The sequence below is a fragment of the Cyprinodon variegatus genome, unplaced genomic scaffold, assembly GCF_000732505.1.
Source record: "Cyprinodon variegatus isolate N-32 unplaced genomic scaffold, C_variegatus-1.0 Scaffold3, whole genome shotgun sequence".
NCBI classification, from domain to species: domain Eukaryota; kingdom Metazoa; phylum Chordata; class Actinopteri; order Cyprinodontiformes; family Cyprinodontidae; genus Cyprinodon; species Cyprinodon variegatus.
The window spans coordinates 2,505,437-2,521,228 of NW_015150456.1; the positions used below are offsets into that span (position 1 = coordinate 2,505,437).

The following is a 15,792-nucleotide window of genomic DNA, read 5'->3' on the forward strand; positions in this document are numbered from 1 at the left end:
CCTTACTCTGCTCCCTTTACATGGAATTTGCTGCAAAATAACTTGAAACTTAGTAAATTGGTTCCTTTGAAGCTGAGAATTAGATGTTTTGAGTTGGACTCCCTCACATGTCAATGTTTTCATTGAAATTTTATTGTAAGTGCATATTTGGCTTTTATGTGTGTGTCTTTGTACGTATGTGATGATGTGATGTAATTTTGATGCCTATCTTGGGCAGGTCTCGCTTGCAAAACAGATTTTTAATCTCAATGGGTATTACCTGGTTAAATAAAGGATAAATAAATAAAAAAACATACGTAGCTCTCTTTGACATTACAGACTGGATAAATGTTTGGCTTCTCACCAGAACTGACAGTCTCCAGGGCCTCCTGCTCAACGTCCACCTGATGGTAATGGCGGATACAGACGCGACTGTCTATCTGGTAGAGGAGGGCGGGACACAGGTAGGTGAACTCACTCTTGGAGATGACGGAGTCAGGCTGCAGGCCATAGTAGGTGAGGAGCTGAGTCAGGTTCAAGCACTGTGTGGGCAGGAAACATGTTCAAAAAGAACGTAAATACCGGGAAAAAACGCAGACTTTAAAACAACAACTCATTGGATTACACAGCTAAACACTTAGAACTTTTTGGGGTGAAGAGAACAAACACAGAGGCATCCAAAAACTGATAATGTGATTATGATTCATGGTGAAGTCCTACCTCCTCATGCTGGTGCGAGTGTCCTGCATGTGCTATGAGCCCCGATGAGGCAGCCAACCCTGGAGCCTCTCTCTTGTCTTTGTGAGCGCCACTGTGGTCATGATCATCAGTTGGAGGCGCTTCAGTTGAAGGGAACTTGTTTGACCTGCCCTGACCTCTGACCTTTCCCGGCTTCCTGGTCCTTGCAGGATTTTCCGTCGGCGTTACACTTGGCAGTGCTGGCTCATCTCTATGCTCTTTATGACTGTAATGGTCACTGCTGTGGTTTGTGGGGTTCTGATGGGGACTAGTGGACGGGTCTTTGTGGTCAGGCTGGACCTCTGTGTGCTGGTGTTGATGGTCTTCATCATGTGTGTGATTATGGTTGTGGTCATGGGTATCATGATCATCATCACCGTGTTTATGGTCATGATTTGTTGGCCCCCCAGTAGCAGTAGTGGGGCTGCAGCGCGTGGGAACCTGTTCTACGTGTGGGTGATGGTGCTTATGGCCCGAATGATCGTGACTGTGGACTTTACTGGAGGATGTATGTGAGTGAAGCCCATTTTGCACATCCAGCAGGTCGAGGTGTGCCACGTGGTCATGACCGATATCCTCATGATCCACGGCAACCAATTTAACTGATCCTAAACCCAGGCTATGGAGGAGACTCTCAAAACCCTGGAAATCCAAGCGATCCTTCTGCCCATAGCGCCTAAACAGCTGTTGGATGTAGTAACGCTGTTCTTCCTCTAGAGGTGGCCCTTCAGGACTGTTTGAGTCCGGGGATACGGTGGTGGAACGAACATACGGAGCCTCAGAAATCTGTAGGTCGCTGTGCTGATGTACGTCGCTGGCGTGGTCATGCCCTTCCACGTGGCAATGGTTGCAGTGATGAAAGATGAAGGTGATAACGCACAGGAAGCAGAATTTGGTGTGTACATGTACTCGCATTGTGTCCTTTTTATTGGTCCCCTGTAAAAAAAACAAAAAACAGAGTGAGTTAAAAGACAATCAGCTGGACTTTGTTTCCAAGTTTGAAGACGTTTCGCTTCCCATCCAGGGAGATTTTTCAATTGAAAATGTCAGTAAATACAGTAGCCCAACAAAGCCTTGTTTTTGTTTCGAGAAAATGCTAATTGAAACAGGCGAACGGGTGCATAACTTTGGAATGGGGGACACAGAGTGACTTTTATACGACAGTCGGGCAAAAACAGAGAAACCTCTGGTGATCGTGGTTCTGATTAAAACTCAGACAAACAGCAAAGGGTTTGAAATAAACTAAGTCATTGAAATTAAGCTGAGTGCTGATTTAGACCAGCTAATGTACAGAAACACCAATGAGCTCAGAAGTATAAACATTTACTCACTAAAAAAAAAACGGCTTGATGCAATGCTAACAGAGTCACAAATATGCATGGATACGTTCACACAGTTACGGACACACCAACACTTGTGCACCAACTTCCTGTAAAAATGATGTACAGACGGGGTGTGCTTTGGTGATGCAGTGGTTTGTGCGCATGACCCGTGTAGAGAGGCATTAATCCCGGGTTCGAATCCGGGTCTTGTACCCCCCTTTCCTGTCAGCCTACTTTGCAAGAACGAGCAAGAACAATGTAGAAATAAGTAACAATTCCTAAAATTAAGTGTATTTACCCTTAATTCAAGCAGGTAAATGATATGATTTGCCAATGGAATGAGAATTTTTACACTTAAAATAAGGTAATCAGATAATATACACTTGATATAAGACAATTAAATTGTGTTTTTCTTATTTTAAATGTAAATTGTCTTGTTCCATTGGCAAAGTGTCTGACTTACCTCCTCAATTCAAGAAAAAATGCACTTATTAAAAAAAAGCCTAATTAGATTTCAATTTTTTGCAGAGTAGTGCCGCAAAAACCTAAAAAGAAAAGATGTACAGAGGCACCATTTCAGTTGAACACTGATTAACTTTACTGTGGAAACGTGGAAAATGATCTGACAGCGTGTCTTAGCAACATTCCCCATCTTTCGATTATAGTTTTACACCTGTTTAACAACATTTTCTTTAATTCAGTAAAATAACGGGTTCCTTTTTAGTTACAGCATATAAGTTTAACAATGTGTAAGGAACCATGTTGTTCTTTATTCATTCAGTATTTAAAACATCTGGCACAATACCGATGTTATCTTTTTTTAGTTTCAGCACTTTGTAAAACGTGAAAAAATTTAGCTCTTCAAGTTCTTGAAAGTAAGAGAAAAGTGGGATTTTTAAGAAAATGACAGATTATCAATGAATTACTAGTTAGTCAATAGGCTCGATGAACTAATACTTAGTTTATCGGTAACCTGCATTTCCAGTGCATGCTAATACTGATTCACTCAAAACCAAACCAGCAATGACTCACTGAGCTCTAGACTCAACCACTGAAACCCTGAGTCATCAAACCAGTTATTCAGTGATTCCATTCAGTTTATTTCTATAGCATCAATTCACAACACGTCATCTGAAGGCGCTTTCCAGTTCACCACATCATCCAGTAAAATTGATTCAAAGTTTTCTATCTAAGGAAAACCAGTTGATTGCATCGACTCATTGACTCAAAGGCAATCCCTCACACCAAGCACGCTTGTAGCGACAGTAGAGAGGAAAAAGAGCAAGAAGCCTCCAGCAGAACCAGACTCATTGTGAGCCGACTGGGGCTCAAGGAGACAGAAGATACAAAAGATACGGGGGGGGGGCGTCCAGGAAACGCACAGCCAGGCAGACTAGCTCTGAGCCAGCTGAATAAAGAGAGCAAATCCAGCTAGTTACAGTCAGAGAAACAGGACTACACTGAAAAAACAGGTCGATCTCATACATCTATGACCAAAAGTGTTGATGGCAGCAGCACATTCACTAACACACTGACAAAGTTATGCACAGAGTCACTGTTCATTCATTCAAAATTCTAGAAATCAAAACAACTGATTAATAAAATTTTTGTTTATGAAAAAATCTGAAATGATTTAAATCTGAATGATTTCTTACACTAACAAACTCAGTGGGCTTCCATGGACCAGAATGACATCCCTTCATCACTTTTTATCCATAACTGATACATTAGCTGACTGTGTAATACCCATAGCTGGAACAGTTTAGTTTGTTATTTTAAAATGATCTTCGTCACACTTCTGTTTAAAGTCACTACCTGGAGAAGATGGCTAAATAAAAGCCAGGTTTTGAAAGTCATGCAAATTATTTTGTCTTATTTTTCTTATCATCAAACATAAGGGAGAAGGAAATTAATTAATAGGTTTAATTAATTTAGGTCGGATCTTTTTTTTAAGCGATATTACCCAGCCCCAACTGACATACTGCTGCAGCTTTGCACCGTCACACATGAGCCATGATACACTGCAGGATTAAGAGTGTCCATATTACATTATAGGGAAGCAGCAAGAATTAGGAAGACAAGCATGTAAGCAAATGGGACTTTCACACTGCAGTACCTTCATGTTAAAATAACAGCTGTAATGACCGAGGAGAGAAGCGTTCTGCAGCCCAACAAACTTTCCCACAGAGGTTTTTAGAAACAAACAACTTGTTTCTTCCCACTTTAAAAAGCCTGAAGCTTCGATATGATTCCAGTCAAATGATCCTCATGAGGTCTCTGCCGAGGCCCGTGGGTGGCTCCGGCGTGAAGAGAGGGGGCGGAGGGAAATAAAGGGAGGTCAGCTGAAGAAGATGTGAGGCGGCCTCAGACTAGACAAACCCACACACTTTTAGCTGCCAGCTTGTTAGCCAGGTTCATGGTGGAGCGTTCAGAACTTGTGGGAATGCGACTGTTGTGTGTGGAGCTCAGATCCAGTTAAAAACAGAGAGGAAGACATTTCCTCTTAGGCGCCCTTCAGGTCACACCAACTAGAATCATCAATATTTAACAGTATTGATTTCTGTCTCTACACAAACACTGTAAAAATGCAGCAAAACAAGAAGTCTCAGAAAGTCACAGGAACAAATCAGGGATTTTATACGAACAGCATCTGGACCTCGATCCAACCTGTAGAAACCAGCATCATAACTCCACCAGGGAAAGGTAAAGACGACGTGGTTCATCACCTTCCTGGTGCTGTGGAGCCCCGGAGATGATTGTTTATTTTCATGTTGTTGTTTGCTTTGGAGTTCCTAAACCTCTGAAGGTTTCTGACTGCCAAGAAGCAGCAGTTGCTACATTTGAACACAAATCTTTGTAATTTCTACTCTTTACTTTCTATAAAACTGGATTGTTTTCTATAAATACTGAAAACTACATAATGTAACAGCTTCAACAAAAAAGGGGAAAAATCGAGAGCATTAAAAGAATCTGTCCAGTTGGAGAAGGAATTATATCTTCTATATTAAATATGTAATTCCCTGGTGGATATAGTGAGTTGACTTTTCAATGGAACTATCCCAGTTCTCCAAAATATGATCTATTAGCAGGACTTTGTTCTTGTTTCTTCTGGAAGAAACTCAACCCTGCTTCTTTGCACATGGTAAACATCATCTCTAATGATAAGCAGGGTGGTGAATGTAGGGTGACCAAATGTCCGTATTTCCCACTACTTGTCCCGGTCTTTTTTCTTTTAGAAAGTGAGGAAATTTCCTGATTTTTTTAATTACTGTAATTGGACCATTAAATTTACAGGCACTAGGGCACTGTGCATGACGCTGCGTGTGACATCACCCCTGAGCCGCGCCAGTGCGGGCAGCCCTGTTCTTAATCAGAAGATAGATAGCGTGGCAGTCATTTGGCAAAAACATGCCAAAGCGTAAATGTATGTTTACCGACGATTTACAAAAGAGTCTACCCGGTTTCAGAGCGGGTCGAGACAAACGGGAGGCCTTGTGCACAGTGTGCAAAGCAGGCACATATGTCTCGTTGTCCAATGGAGGTTCAAGGGATCTGAAAAGCCACCTGGACTCAGAAAGTAAAGATAGTCTATTGATATGTTTGTTTGTTTTTGGTACATTTTGAGTTATTTTTCCTACACAAGAGGTATTTTTTGTTAATTAGCTCATTTGTTAATTTATTTTTTCCAAAAGCCTACATAACAGACATTATTTTGTTCATTGCTGAGTCTGAGTTATTGGGAGTTGAGAGTTACTGTTAACTTTTATTGTTAAGTGAGGGATTTTTAGTTTAGACATTATTTCTTTCATTGTGCTATTCATTCCTTACAGGAATTGTTTAGTATTTTTAAATAAATACATTTAGAATAAAATTATAATTTGCTATTGGAGTTATTGCTGTTGACTTTTACTGAAAAGCATTTTTAATAAACCAACTGTAAATATCATGTTATTGTAGGATTACGTAAGCCTATGTTAAATGAGTGCAAGCCATAGACATCTCTATGTTTGGGAACAGAGATCCCCCCCCACCCCCCCGCTCCAAGGTGTCCTGGTTTCTTGACCAAAACCTGCTCCAGAATCTTCTGGATCTATAATGTAACGACTCATCTTCCAGCACCAAAATGAACCAAAGTAACGACCAAGATTTAAGGAGTGACTCTGAGAGCAGTTTTATTTTCTAGGCAATCCTTAGGAAAACTTAAACCAGAGTCCGGTTTCTGGATCGGGTCATGCAAGTGTGAATCCAATCCAGAACCTTCAAACAAACCCTACAACCCTACCATGGCACCGTTTACATTTGGAGCCACTCACAGTTTACCAAAAGCAGGAAGAGAACATGTGACGAAAGAGAAGCACATTTAGGTAAAAAAGAAGAGGAACTACGACGAACAGCTGGAATCCAAGAGACAGAAACAGTGGAGAATTTCAAATGAGATTACATGGAGTAGACAAGAAGTGCCTGGGAGCAAATACTTCATCACAAAAGACCCACAAGAAAGACTTTCTTCTTTCTTCTTGATCAGCACAACACTGAATTAATAACTATTCCCTGCACTGCTTGATGTTTTTAGCCTGGGCTAATTAAAGGTGAGATTTCAGTATTTTTATTTGAATGACGCAAATAAAACATTAAAATTATACATTCCCCTCATAAGCGACTGAATCTGACCTTAGGTAGTCTGAGGCCGCCTGCTTATTTCAATCAATTAATTATCAATTTATAGTGTCTCTGTGGAGACATTGCTTTCACTATTATCAGTCTAATAAGGATCTATCAACTCTACAGCCACATCTGAACGCCTCAGCAGCTTTAGCTCTCCTTCAATCGACAACAAACTGTATGCCGTACTCCAAACACTGTTTAAATTTCCTCTTTTGAATTCAACTTTTGTTTTGTTGAGCTTTTTCCACACCAGATCTTGGACTTTTTTTCGTTATTTCATCGCTTCCTTGTTTATCCTCTGCACACATGCGCAGTATCATGTGTCCGATCAATCAATTTAAATGTAAATATACACAAACGGCTCTATTTACTAATAAGTCAAGAGGAAACAAATCAGAAAACCGAAAAAGAAAAAAATATATACAATCAGGACGCTGCATTTTTAATAGTAAAACATATTCAACAAGATGAGCTACTGGCATATAAAATAAAAAAAGTGTCATACAATATGACAATGTACCTTTGAAGGATCTCGGTTGTCAATGTTCGGTTGTTCATTCCATCCAGAAAACCTCAACCAGTGAAGAAATGGAGTATAAAAGGAAACCAGTGATAGGTCCAATCAGTTGCAGCAAAAAGTTTAACAATAGCAGCGATCAGACAAAGGTTCATTAGAGTCTAAATGGCCGTCCTGTTTGCCGATCACCGGCCTGATGAAATCAGAGCTGATCAGCTGATTAACATCAGCTCATCATGAAGTTCCTCTGCAGGGAACTACATCAGCAGTTTGAGCTTAGACCGCACATCTTTCTCACTCAATAAGCACCTCAACCAACCGACAACAAACCCTGGATCCATTTCTGCTAACATTCTACTGATCGTTCTCACATAACGTAACATCCAAACAGTTTAAACAAAAAAAAAGCTCTGCTGAAAGTACTTAATAAAAATCAAAACAGACTTTGTTATGATTGAAGGCATGTTCAGGTAGATCTAGTGTGACCTACCTGGGGTCCCGGGACAATCAGGAATGAGCTGAATCCACTCAGACCGACAATTAAACGACCTCATAGGCCAAAGCTGCAGAAGAGGAGCTTTTTTCCTGCTGCACACAGACCTGTGTTTATAGACCAGCCAGCATTGACCTATGAACCCATCCAGGGCCTATTTTTAAGAACACACCCTCCTACAGCAGCGCAGCCTGCAGCCACTTCCTGACAAAACTCTTTGTTGAGCATGGTATTAAATGAACAAGAAAAGCCTTATTCAATTCGAGGTCAACCGGCAGTTACAAAGTAAACTCTACAATATCACTCTGCAACAGTTTATCTCCTTTACTGATGAATCATATCAACTCTCTTTATGCTAACGGAGATGAAACTTCACACAGATGTAATCGCTAGAGATCTGGAAAACGTTTAAGAGCAAGATGAGCAAATAATCCCATCATCAGGTTTAAAAAAAGAGGTAACCAGGTAACTAAACGAAGAGTTTCACTTTCTAAGCATTCAAACGACCTTCTATGCAGACCGTCTGTCTTATGGAAAATAAATCAAACCTTCTAGATTGAACTACAGGAAAACAGCTGATTAAAAGCAGTCGCAGGGGACCTTACAGAAGGACCAACAGCACCGCTTATTTTCTATTTACTGAGGAAACATCAGCAGGACACAAGATGAGGAGAAACCTCCCAGATTAGCACTCTGCTCCTCCAGAGCTAAAAGCTTTTATGTAAAAGAGAACTGAAGTCGAATTACCACAGAGTGAGCAGTACGATTTTACACTGTGGTTTTTCAACAGCCAACAGTATGTAATAAGTCATTTTAACCAACTTATTTCACATTTTTAAATAATTAAATTTAAATTTTATTTTATTTTAATGTCACCTCTGTTCATCATGTTGCTACTGTGTCACCTGAATTGTTCTAAATTGATTAAAATTTTTCTTTTCCTCACCAAACATAAGTCTAAAAATCCAATATGGCTGCTTCTCTTTATAAAGGTAATAATTAGACACCGGCTGATATTTTAAGCCAATATTTGAGCCTCTGTTTTGTTTTAGCATTCGACCAATACATGCATGGATTCTCCAGTTTATTATTGCAGCCATGCCTTTATGGAGTCAGTTTTGCTCCACTAATGTTGCAAGCCAAAAACATGTTTTATTAACAACAATAAAAAAACAGAAATAAACTAAAAAGATAGAGTACTGTTCTCTTAACTTATTTCTTTTTACCTATTTTTCATATCTTTTTTGTTACAAATTCAATTCGTATTTTTTTCTTTTACAGTTTTTTTTAGTTTTTATTTCAAATTCATGTTTAAAAAATCCATCTCTTTTCCAGATGGAGCTTGACGAGTTGCATTCTTTATAAATTGAATTTTTCAGGCATCATTCTCTTCACTACACATTCCAACACGCATGCACAAGCTGTCTGATTTGCGTTTGTCCCTTTAATTTTGTAAGAAAACTTGTAAGACTTTAAATTACCTTGACACTCTACTGTCATTTAGTCATGTACAGAAAAAATAATTTAAGGTCAGATTGCCATATGCTTAAAAAAACATCAAAAAGTATTTGTTTTGTTGTACATGACTAAAGGGATACACGCATGTTGAGGTATTTTAAAGTGTATTTTTCGTACAAAACTAAAGGCATAAACTAAAGGGTTAAACCGGGTATTGACTATGGGTATGCTGCTCTGACAGAACATCGGTCCCCGGGGAGTGAAGAGAGCGTGATTTGTAAAAGCAACTTGTAAAAAATGAAATTCATTCAACTCCATCTGAAAAAAGTGATTAAAAAATATAGATTAGATATACAGTACAGACCAAAAGTTTGGACACACCTTCTCATATGAAGAGTTTTCTTTATTTTCAAGACTATGAAAATAGTAGAGGTATTATATAAATATATATATATATATATATATATATTTGAAAAAATAAAATTTGAAAAAATATTTTAAAAACAAATGCATTTGGCTACTTGTTTAAAGAAGCACTGTTCCAAAAGGAAGAAAGGCTGGGATTTCTTCACAGAAGCAGGAAAACAAACTGGCTTTGACCTCTAAGCTGCTTCATATGATTCTCACAGGGCCAAAGGCATCCCTCCCTCCCTCCCCCCCCATCCCAGCACCAGACTGCTGTCTGCAGCTGAGCAGTGAAGCCAAACATGCAAAGAAATAAAATCTACTGCTAAACACGCAACGTAGGGACGACCCTCAAAAACATAAAAACACATCACTTAGTTCTCTACTATAATAATAATATTTAAAAAAAAAACGAATGGGCCAACACTTTATCAGATTTCTTTTTTTTTTTTTTATAAATTCCCAATATATGTAGTTTATTTATCCAGTCATTCCTACACCTGTTCTGAAGCTGCATGGTTTAGGTGTGTCTCTGTATCAAACACATCTGAGCTGCCTGCTCAGTGTGGAATAAAACTCTGCATAGTTTTGGAACAGCAAGGCGTCTAAAACAGACAACGGCCCCTGAGGGCCCACTCTGGGCTTCTATAAAACATCTCCTCATGGTAAATTTGTCCTTCTTCTTCATTAATTTCATTCTCAAACCTCCCTGCTTTTAGTAGAGTTTGGGGTGTTTTTATATTTTTCATTAAATGCCTTTTTCTCATCAGATTAATAATTTAAATAACTGAAAAAATTTTTATAGCATAACAATAGATTTTATAAATGTCATTCAATTTGGAAATCTTTATTTTATTTGTCATTAAATGCAGGATACATTAACGTGAACGTTTTTATTTAATTCTAGTACATCACTGTAGGTCCGCTAACTTATTTTGGTAAAGTAAAGTTTATTGTCCTATTTTCAAATAAAATACAAAATTAAAAAAGAGAACAAATGTATATAGAAAAACTGATTTAAAGTAGATGAGACAAGAAATGAAAAAGAAAAGTATACTGCATCAGTGTAGAGGCAAGGAAGATAATTAAAGTAAATAAAAATAAATAAAAATTAGATTTTATATATAAAACAAAAAATGCACTTATAGATAAAAAAATTAAAGGAAAGTTAGACAAAAAAATGATGTAATTATGTCTAGCCAGTGCAATCAAAGGCCAAAGCAAAGCTTTTTAATGTGAGGGTTTCAGATTAGTGGAGCCTGAGCGCTAAAAGCTAAGGATGACCCGATCAGATATTGATAACCGAAAAATAAAAAAACAAATATTAAAATCTCAGATGTCAGAAAGAAACATGCCGTTTGTATCAGCTTCAGTTTAAAGTTCATGTCAGGCATTAGTTAATAATGAATGGGTCAGCTGTTGGTGACCATCGTTCTGTTTGAGTAACAGCCGTCAATCAAGCCTTTTCTATTGTTCTACACCACGAAATAAGTGATATACGCTTGATGATTCATGCCGATATGATATCAAATCAGTATCGGGGGGGTGGGGACGTCATGTAGTGATGGTTTGGGGATGTGACAGTGAATTTAACTGAAGCAGAGAAGAAACGTTGGATGTGCCAAACATCAGATCATCAGTAAAACATGGCAATGGTCGCATGTTTGGGCGTGCACGGTTGCACCAAGGCAGCAGAAGCAGGTGAATAAGTTAGGAGGTTTACAGACATACAGTCTAACAATGTTCTGATTTGATATTGGATTGATATCAGCCAAATAAACTACTTTAATATATCAGCAAGCTGGTGAACATCCTCTGTCATCCAGGTCAGTCATTCCAAAAAAAGTTAAAAACAATCCTCTGGTCATTGTTTCCTAGTTTGAAGACATTTCTCTTTCCATCCAGGAACCCTTTATGTCATCTCAACCCCAACCCCTTTAAAAGGGAACAAAAGACCTCGCCTATTCAACCAGGCCAACAATTCCCTTTGCTGATGAAGATTCTCAGTCATCCAGGTCATAGTCATTCCGTCAAACTTCAAAAAATATCCACTGGACTTGGTTTCCAAGATTTGAAGACGTTTCGCCACCTCTCCAGGAAGCTTTCTCAATTTAAATGTCAATTCCCTTTAACAACGAGACACGGACAGGTAAGGGGCATTGCAGGATCACAAAAGAAGCCAAACGACTTCTATTCCCACGGGGGGACTCATCCGTCCATCAAACTTGCACGTTTTCTAAACAAAAACAAGGCTTTTTTTGGCTACTCTATAACACCTCGAACTCAACGCTATTCCTGATATTTTTTATTGAAAAAGCTTCCTGGACGGGAAGCAAAACGTCTTCAAACTTGAAAAAAAGTCCAGTGGATTGTTTTTTAACTTTTTGGAATATCGTAGTATATAAACCTATATCCGAAATCTCCGATATTAGCGTGCTGATACAAATAATAAACTTCTGTTGTAACCAACTGATGAATAATAAACAGGACAGTTGCTCTCATACCCCAAAACTATCTGTTGAAGTAATGTCACTTGATGAAGAAGTTTCTAATATTTACAAGATAAAATCAAACTATTAGTGTCAGTAAAAGGAGCTTTTTTTTAATCAATATCAAACATCCAATGAGTGAAACTGGTGCCTTAACCTTAGAGCAAAAGTCTGGTCATATTTAGAATTCAACCTTCTGAAAGTACCTTAAATGTTAAATTATTACATACTGTTCAATGAGTGTTTTTAAATAAGAGTAATTTCCATTTGAATGTGCTTTACTGGAGGCATCCATGTTTGTCAAAGAACACTACTGCCACCTGCTGGTTAGTGACGTCACGGTGCGGTATCGGCTGTTGATCAAGTCCCAGTGCTGTATCTGGTGTTTGTCACAACGCGCTATTATCCAAGTCATCTTGAAAACATTCTTCTTCCAAATGTCGGCTACATATTACGGGTTTTTTTTCTCTGGCCAGAAGTTTGATGGAAAATCCTCCGTCTTCAAGTTGGCGATCCAACGACCAACCCGTCCGTGGAGGATCAGGAATAATTTTTTTTCTGTTTTACCCGATGTATACAAACATCCAACTGCCATGCACGTGGGCATTGTCAGTTTCACTATAGCTCTGGTGAATTTCAATGGTGAAGTCCTCTGGAAATCCTCAATAATTGTTGTTGATTGCAGATGTGTCTAGTAGTTCCCATTGATTTTGCTTGTAAAGCGGGGAGAATGGGGCTAGGCTTACCGCACCGTGACATCACTGCTTGAAGATGTCGGGAGTGAGGTGTTGCTATATTTGGGCAAAAATGGCCGCTCCCAGACTCAGTGATTGCAACGACAATTATTATTTTTAACTGATGAACACTATTGGTACGTATTAGTTTTAGGTATAAATAATGACCCCCAATTATTCCTTGCTGACCGGACTTTTCTTTTAAGCTGGTTATTAGATTACTGTGTGTCTGCTGTGATGGATTTAAATTACACGTTAAACATAGACCTCATGCAGGGACTGACTCTGTTATCACTAAATGACTACATTTTAACTGCAGATGGAGGACATGTTTGGTTTGAGCTCCACTGAACAGAGCAGCCTGCACAAAACAATCCTTTAAAACGTGTCCTTCAGTAGAGATGGGGGGGGTTATTTTCTCTCCAAACCTTATGAACTAATGTGATTGAAGGATGAAAACATTCATTCTGTCATTTCAAACCTTCTGTAGTTTGATTTTAGCAAACAAGAAGAGAAACATACCAGGTGTTACATTCTATTCAGAATAAAATAACTTCTGGTGTTTCTAGATGAATTAGACATCCTAGTTCTGACCATCAAAGGTTTCTGTCATCAACATCACTCAGAGGGTTTGTTCTTAGCAAGGCAGAGTGGGGGTGTCAGAGAGGGCAGATGCAGGCCGCCACATAGAACCAGATGGTCTGTGGAAATCTGCAATCTGCTGACGAAGGACGAGGTTCAGAAGAGCAACAAGCAGGATACGTCTCAGCTGGAGTGACTTAACTTCAATGACCATCAAAACAAGTTTCAAAATTGCAGCTTTCTAAGCAGAGATGACGCTGCTGCATGTGGTCATCTACAGATGATTGAAGGTTGAGTCAGCAGAGTCCAGCTGTTCACATTAAGGACCTCTGATCTAATGTAAGCTGGAAAAAACACATGAAGTCAACAGTGAAGAGTCATGCTGTTTGGGCGGAACAGCTAACACTCATGTAAGCACCATCACAACGCCTGATTAAAATGATGCAAAGGTGCTCTTCAGAGATCGATCACAACACAGTTCCAACCATGGCTGCAAAAACACTCATTTATCATGGTATTGATACTAACAGGCGGGGGATTTATCATTAGGCAATACTAGGACGTTGCTAATGGCTCCAAGTTCCTGGGGGGCCCATAAAACTCTGTTTACATGTATGGTTAATACAACTATTCCTTATCTGTGCTCATTATGTTTTTGATATAAATAATATTAAGTGTGTCTCAGCCGCCCCCTTCAGTGTCCACCATATTGGATCAGTCCATTGCTGCAAATGCTCACACTGGAAAAAAATGGAAATCTAGATTTAGAAGTTATTTTTTTCCTAAAATAAGTGCATTTTCTCTTGGATTGAGGATGTAAAAGAGATATTTTGCCAATGGAAGAAGATAATTTACATTTAAAATAAGTAAAACACAGTTGCATTGTCTTATTTTAAGTGCAATTTATCTAAATAACTTCTTTTAAGAGTAAAAATACTAATTTCATTGGCAAGGCATTTCATTTACCTACTCAAATTAAGAGTAAATACACTTAATTTAAGAAACGCTTACTTATTTCTAGATCATTTTTACAGTGCAGAAAGGTTCCAAACAGACAGCAGCAAACCATTTGAAAACAAACAGCGCGAAAAGCAGTGTTGCCAACTTAGCGCTTTTGTGACTTTTCAGACCCCTCTAGCACTTTGATTTCAAATAAGTTCTTGTTCTGCTACTGGAGACTTTGGAGACAACATCTAAAAGCAGCAAACTCTGCTCTCCAGAGCGAGTAGATTGGTAACCCCGCCTCCTGCTCTCCTCTATCTTGTCTGCTGTCATGATTCATGCAGCTATTATTTCATCCAAATGAAAAATGGAGAACAGATAAGCAGATCATGGCTTGTCTGCAGGACTGGGTTATTTAGTTTTGGCGTCGCCTTTTTTGAAACACATGAAGGAGCAATCAGCTAACTAGTGATTGGAAAAATCTTTCATTCCCTTTGAGACAGCATGAAAAGTCAGCTGAGTACAAAAACATAGAGAGGAAAACAAGAAGAAAAGGGACAAGAAGAGAGGGACAAAACGTAGAACAAATATGTTTATTCTATTAAAATGTCTGTATCTGTATAATGTGTCTGTTTAATGTGTTGTCTTCTTAATTCAGAGGGCCCCCTGCCTGTTTTTCCTAGGGCCCCAAATTTCCTAAATCCGCCCTGGATACTAAAGATCGCTACTTTTATTTTAGATTTCTGGATTATTCACATTTTAAACTTGATTCTACTGAGAAAGAGTGCTCCATATTGAGATTAATAAAAGCTTTTTTTCCTTTAATTATTTGCCATTTCTTTCTCCTCATGGTATTGAATATTTTCACATTAGTATGTAAAATGAATAAAAATAAACTGGACTTTCTCTCTTCATTTAGCAGTGGCAGTGGGCTGCCACTGTGCAGCTCCCGGGGAGCATTCAGGGGTTAAGTTTCTTTGCTCAGTTACCCAGAGTGGCAGTCTGTGGGAGTGGGTTTTTAACTCGCTACCTCAGGATTCAAAGCCCTATGCCCTAACCCCTAGGTCAGAGGTCACCAACGCGGTGCCCGCGGGCACCAAGGGGCCCTCAAGGACCACATGGGGTGCCCTCTTCGTCTTCTGAAAACAGAAGAACTAACTCACTGGGTTAAGTTATTTTTTTTTTTATTCTGTTGCTCTTCTTTTTAATCATTTATGTACGGTATTCTTTCATCATTTTAACTATTTCATCATATTTCAGTGGTTTCAAAATGACAATATTAAAAAGAAAATTAGAAATGAATAAAAGAATAAAATAAGAATAAAAATCCATGAAGTAGCCCTCAGCCTTAAAAGGGTTGGTGACTAGGGTATGGATTAGGGCTGGGCGATAATTCAATAACGATATATATTGATCGATAGACGTGTGGCGCAATAGAAAAAAAGAGGGTCGATAAAAGTTCGATAAA

At 38.8% G+C, this 15,792-nt stretch overlaps 1 protein-coding gene across 1 annotated transcript in view; it reads right to left on the reverse strand.

The window, feature by feature from the left end:
* Positions 1-15,792, reverse strand: part of slc39a10 (solute carrier family 39 (zinc transporter), member 10) — a 53,621-nt gene that overhangs the window by 22,583 nt on the left and 15,246 nt on the right. Inside the window, exons 2-3 of the mRNA XM_015371250.1 lie at positions 700-1,653; positions 344-521 (exon numbers count right to left, since the gene is read on the reverse strand). Coding sequence (XP_015226736.1) covers positions 344-521; positions 700-1,632 — 1,111 coding nt within the window. The 5' untranslated portion in view covers positions 1,633-1,653. The remainder of the gene's footprint in view (positions 1-343; positions 522-699; positions 1,654-15,792) is intronic.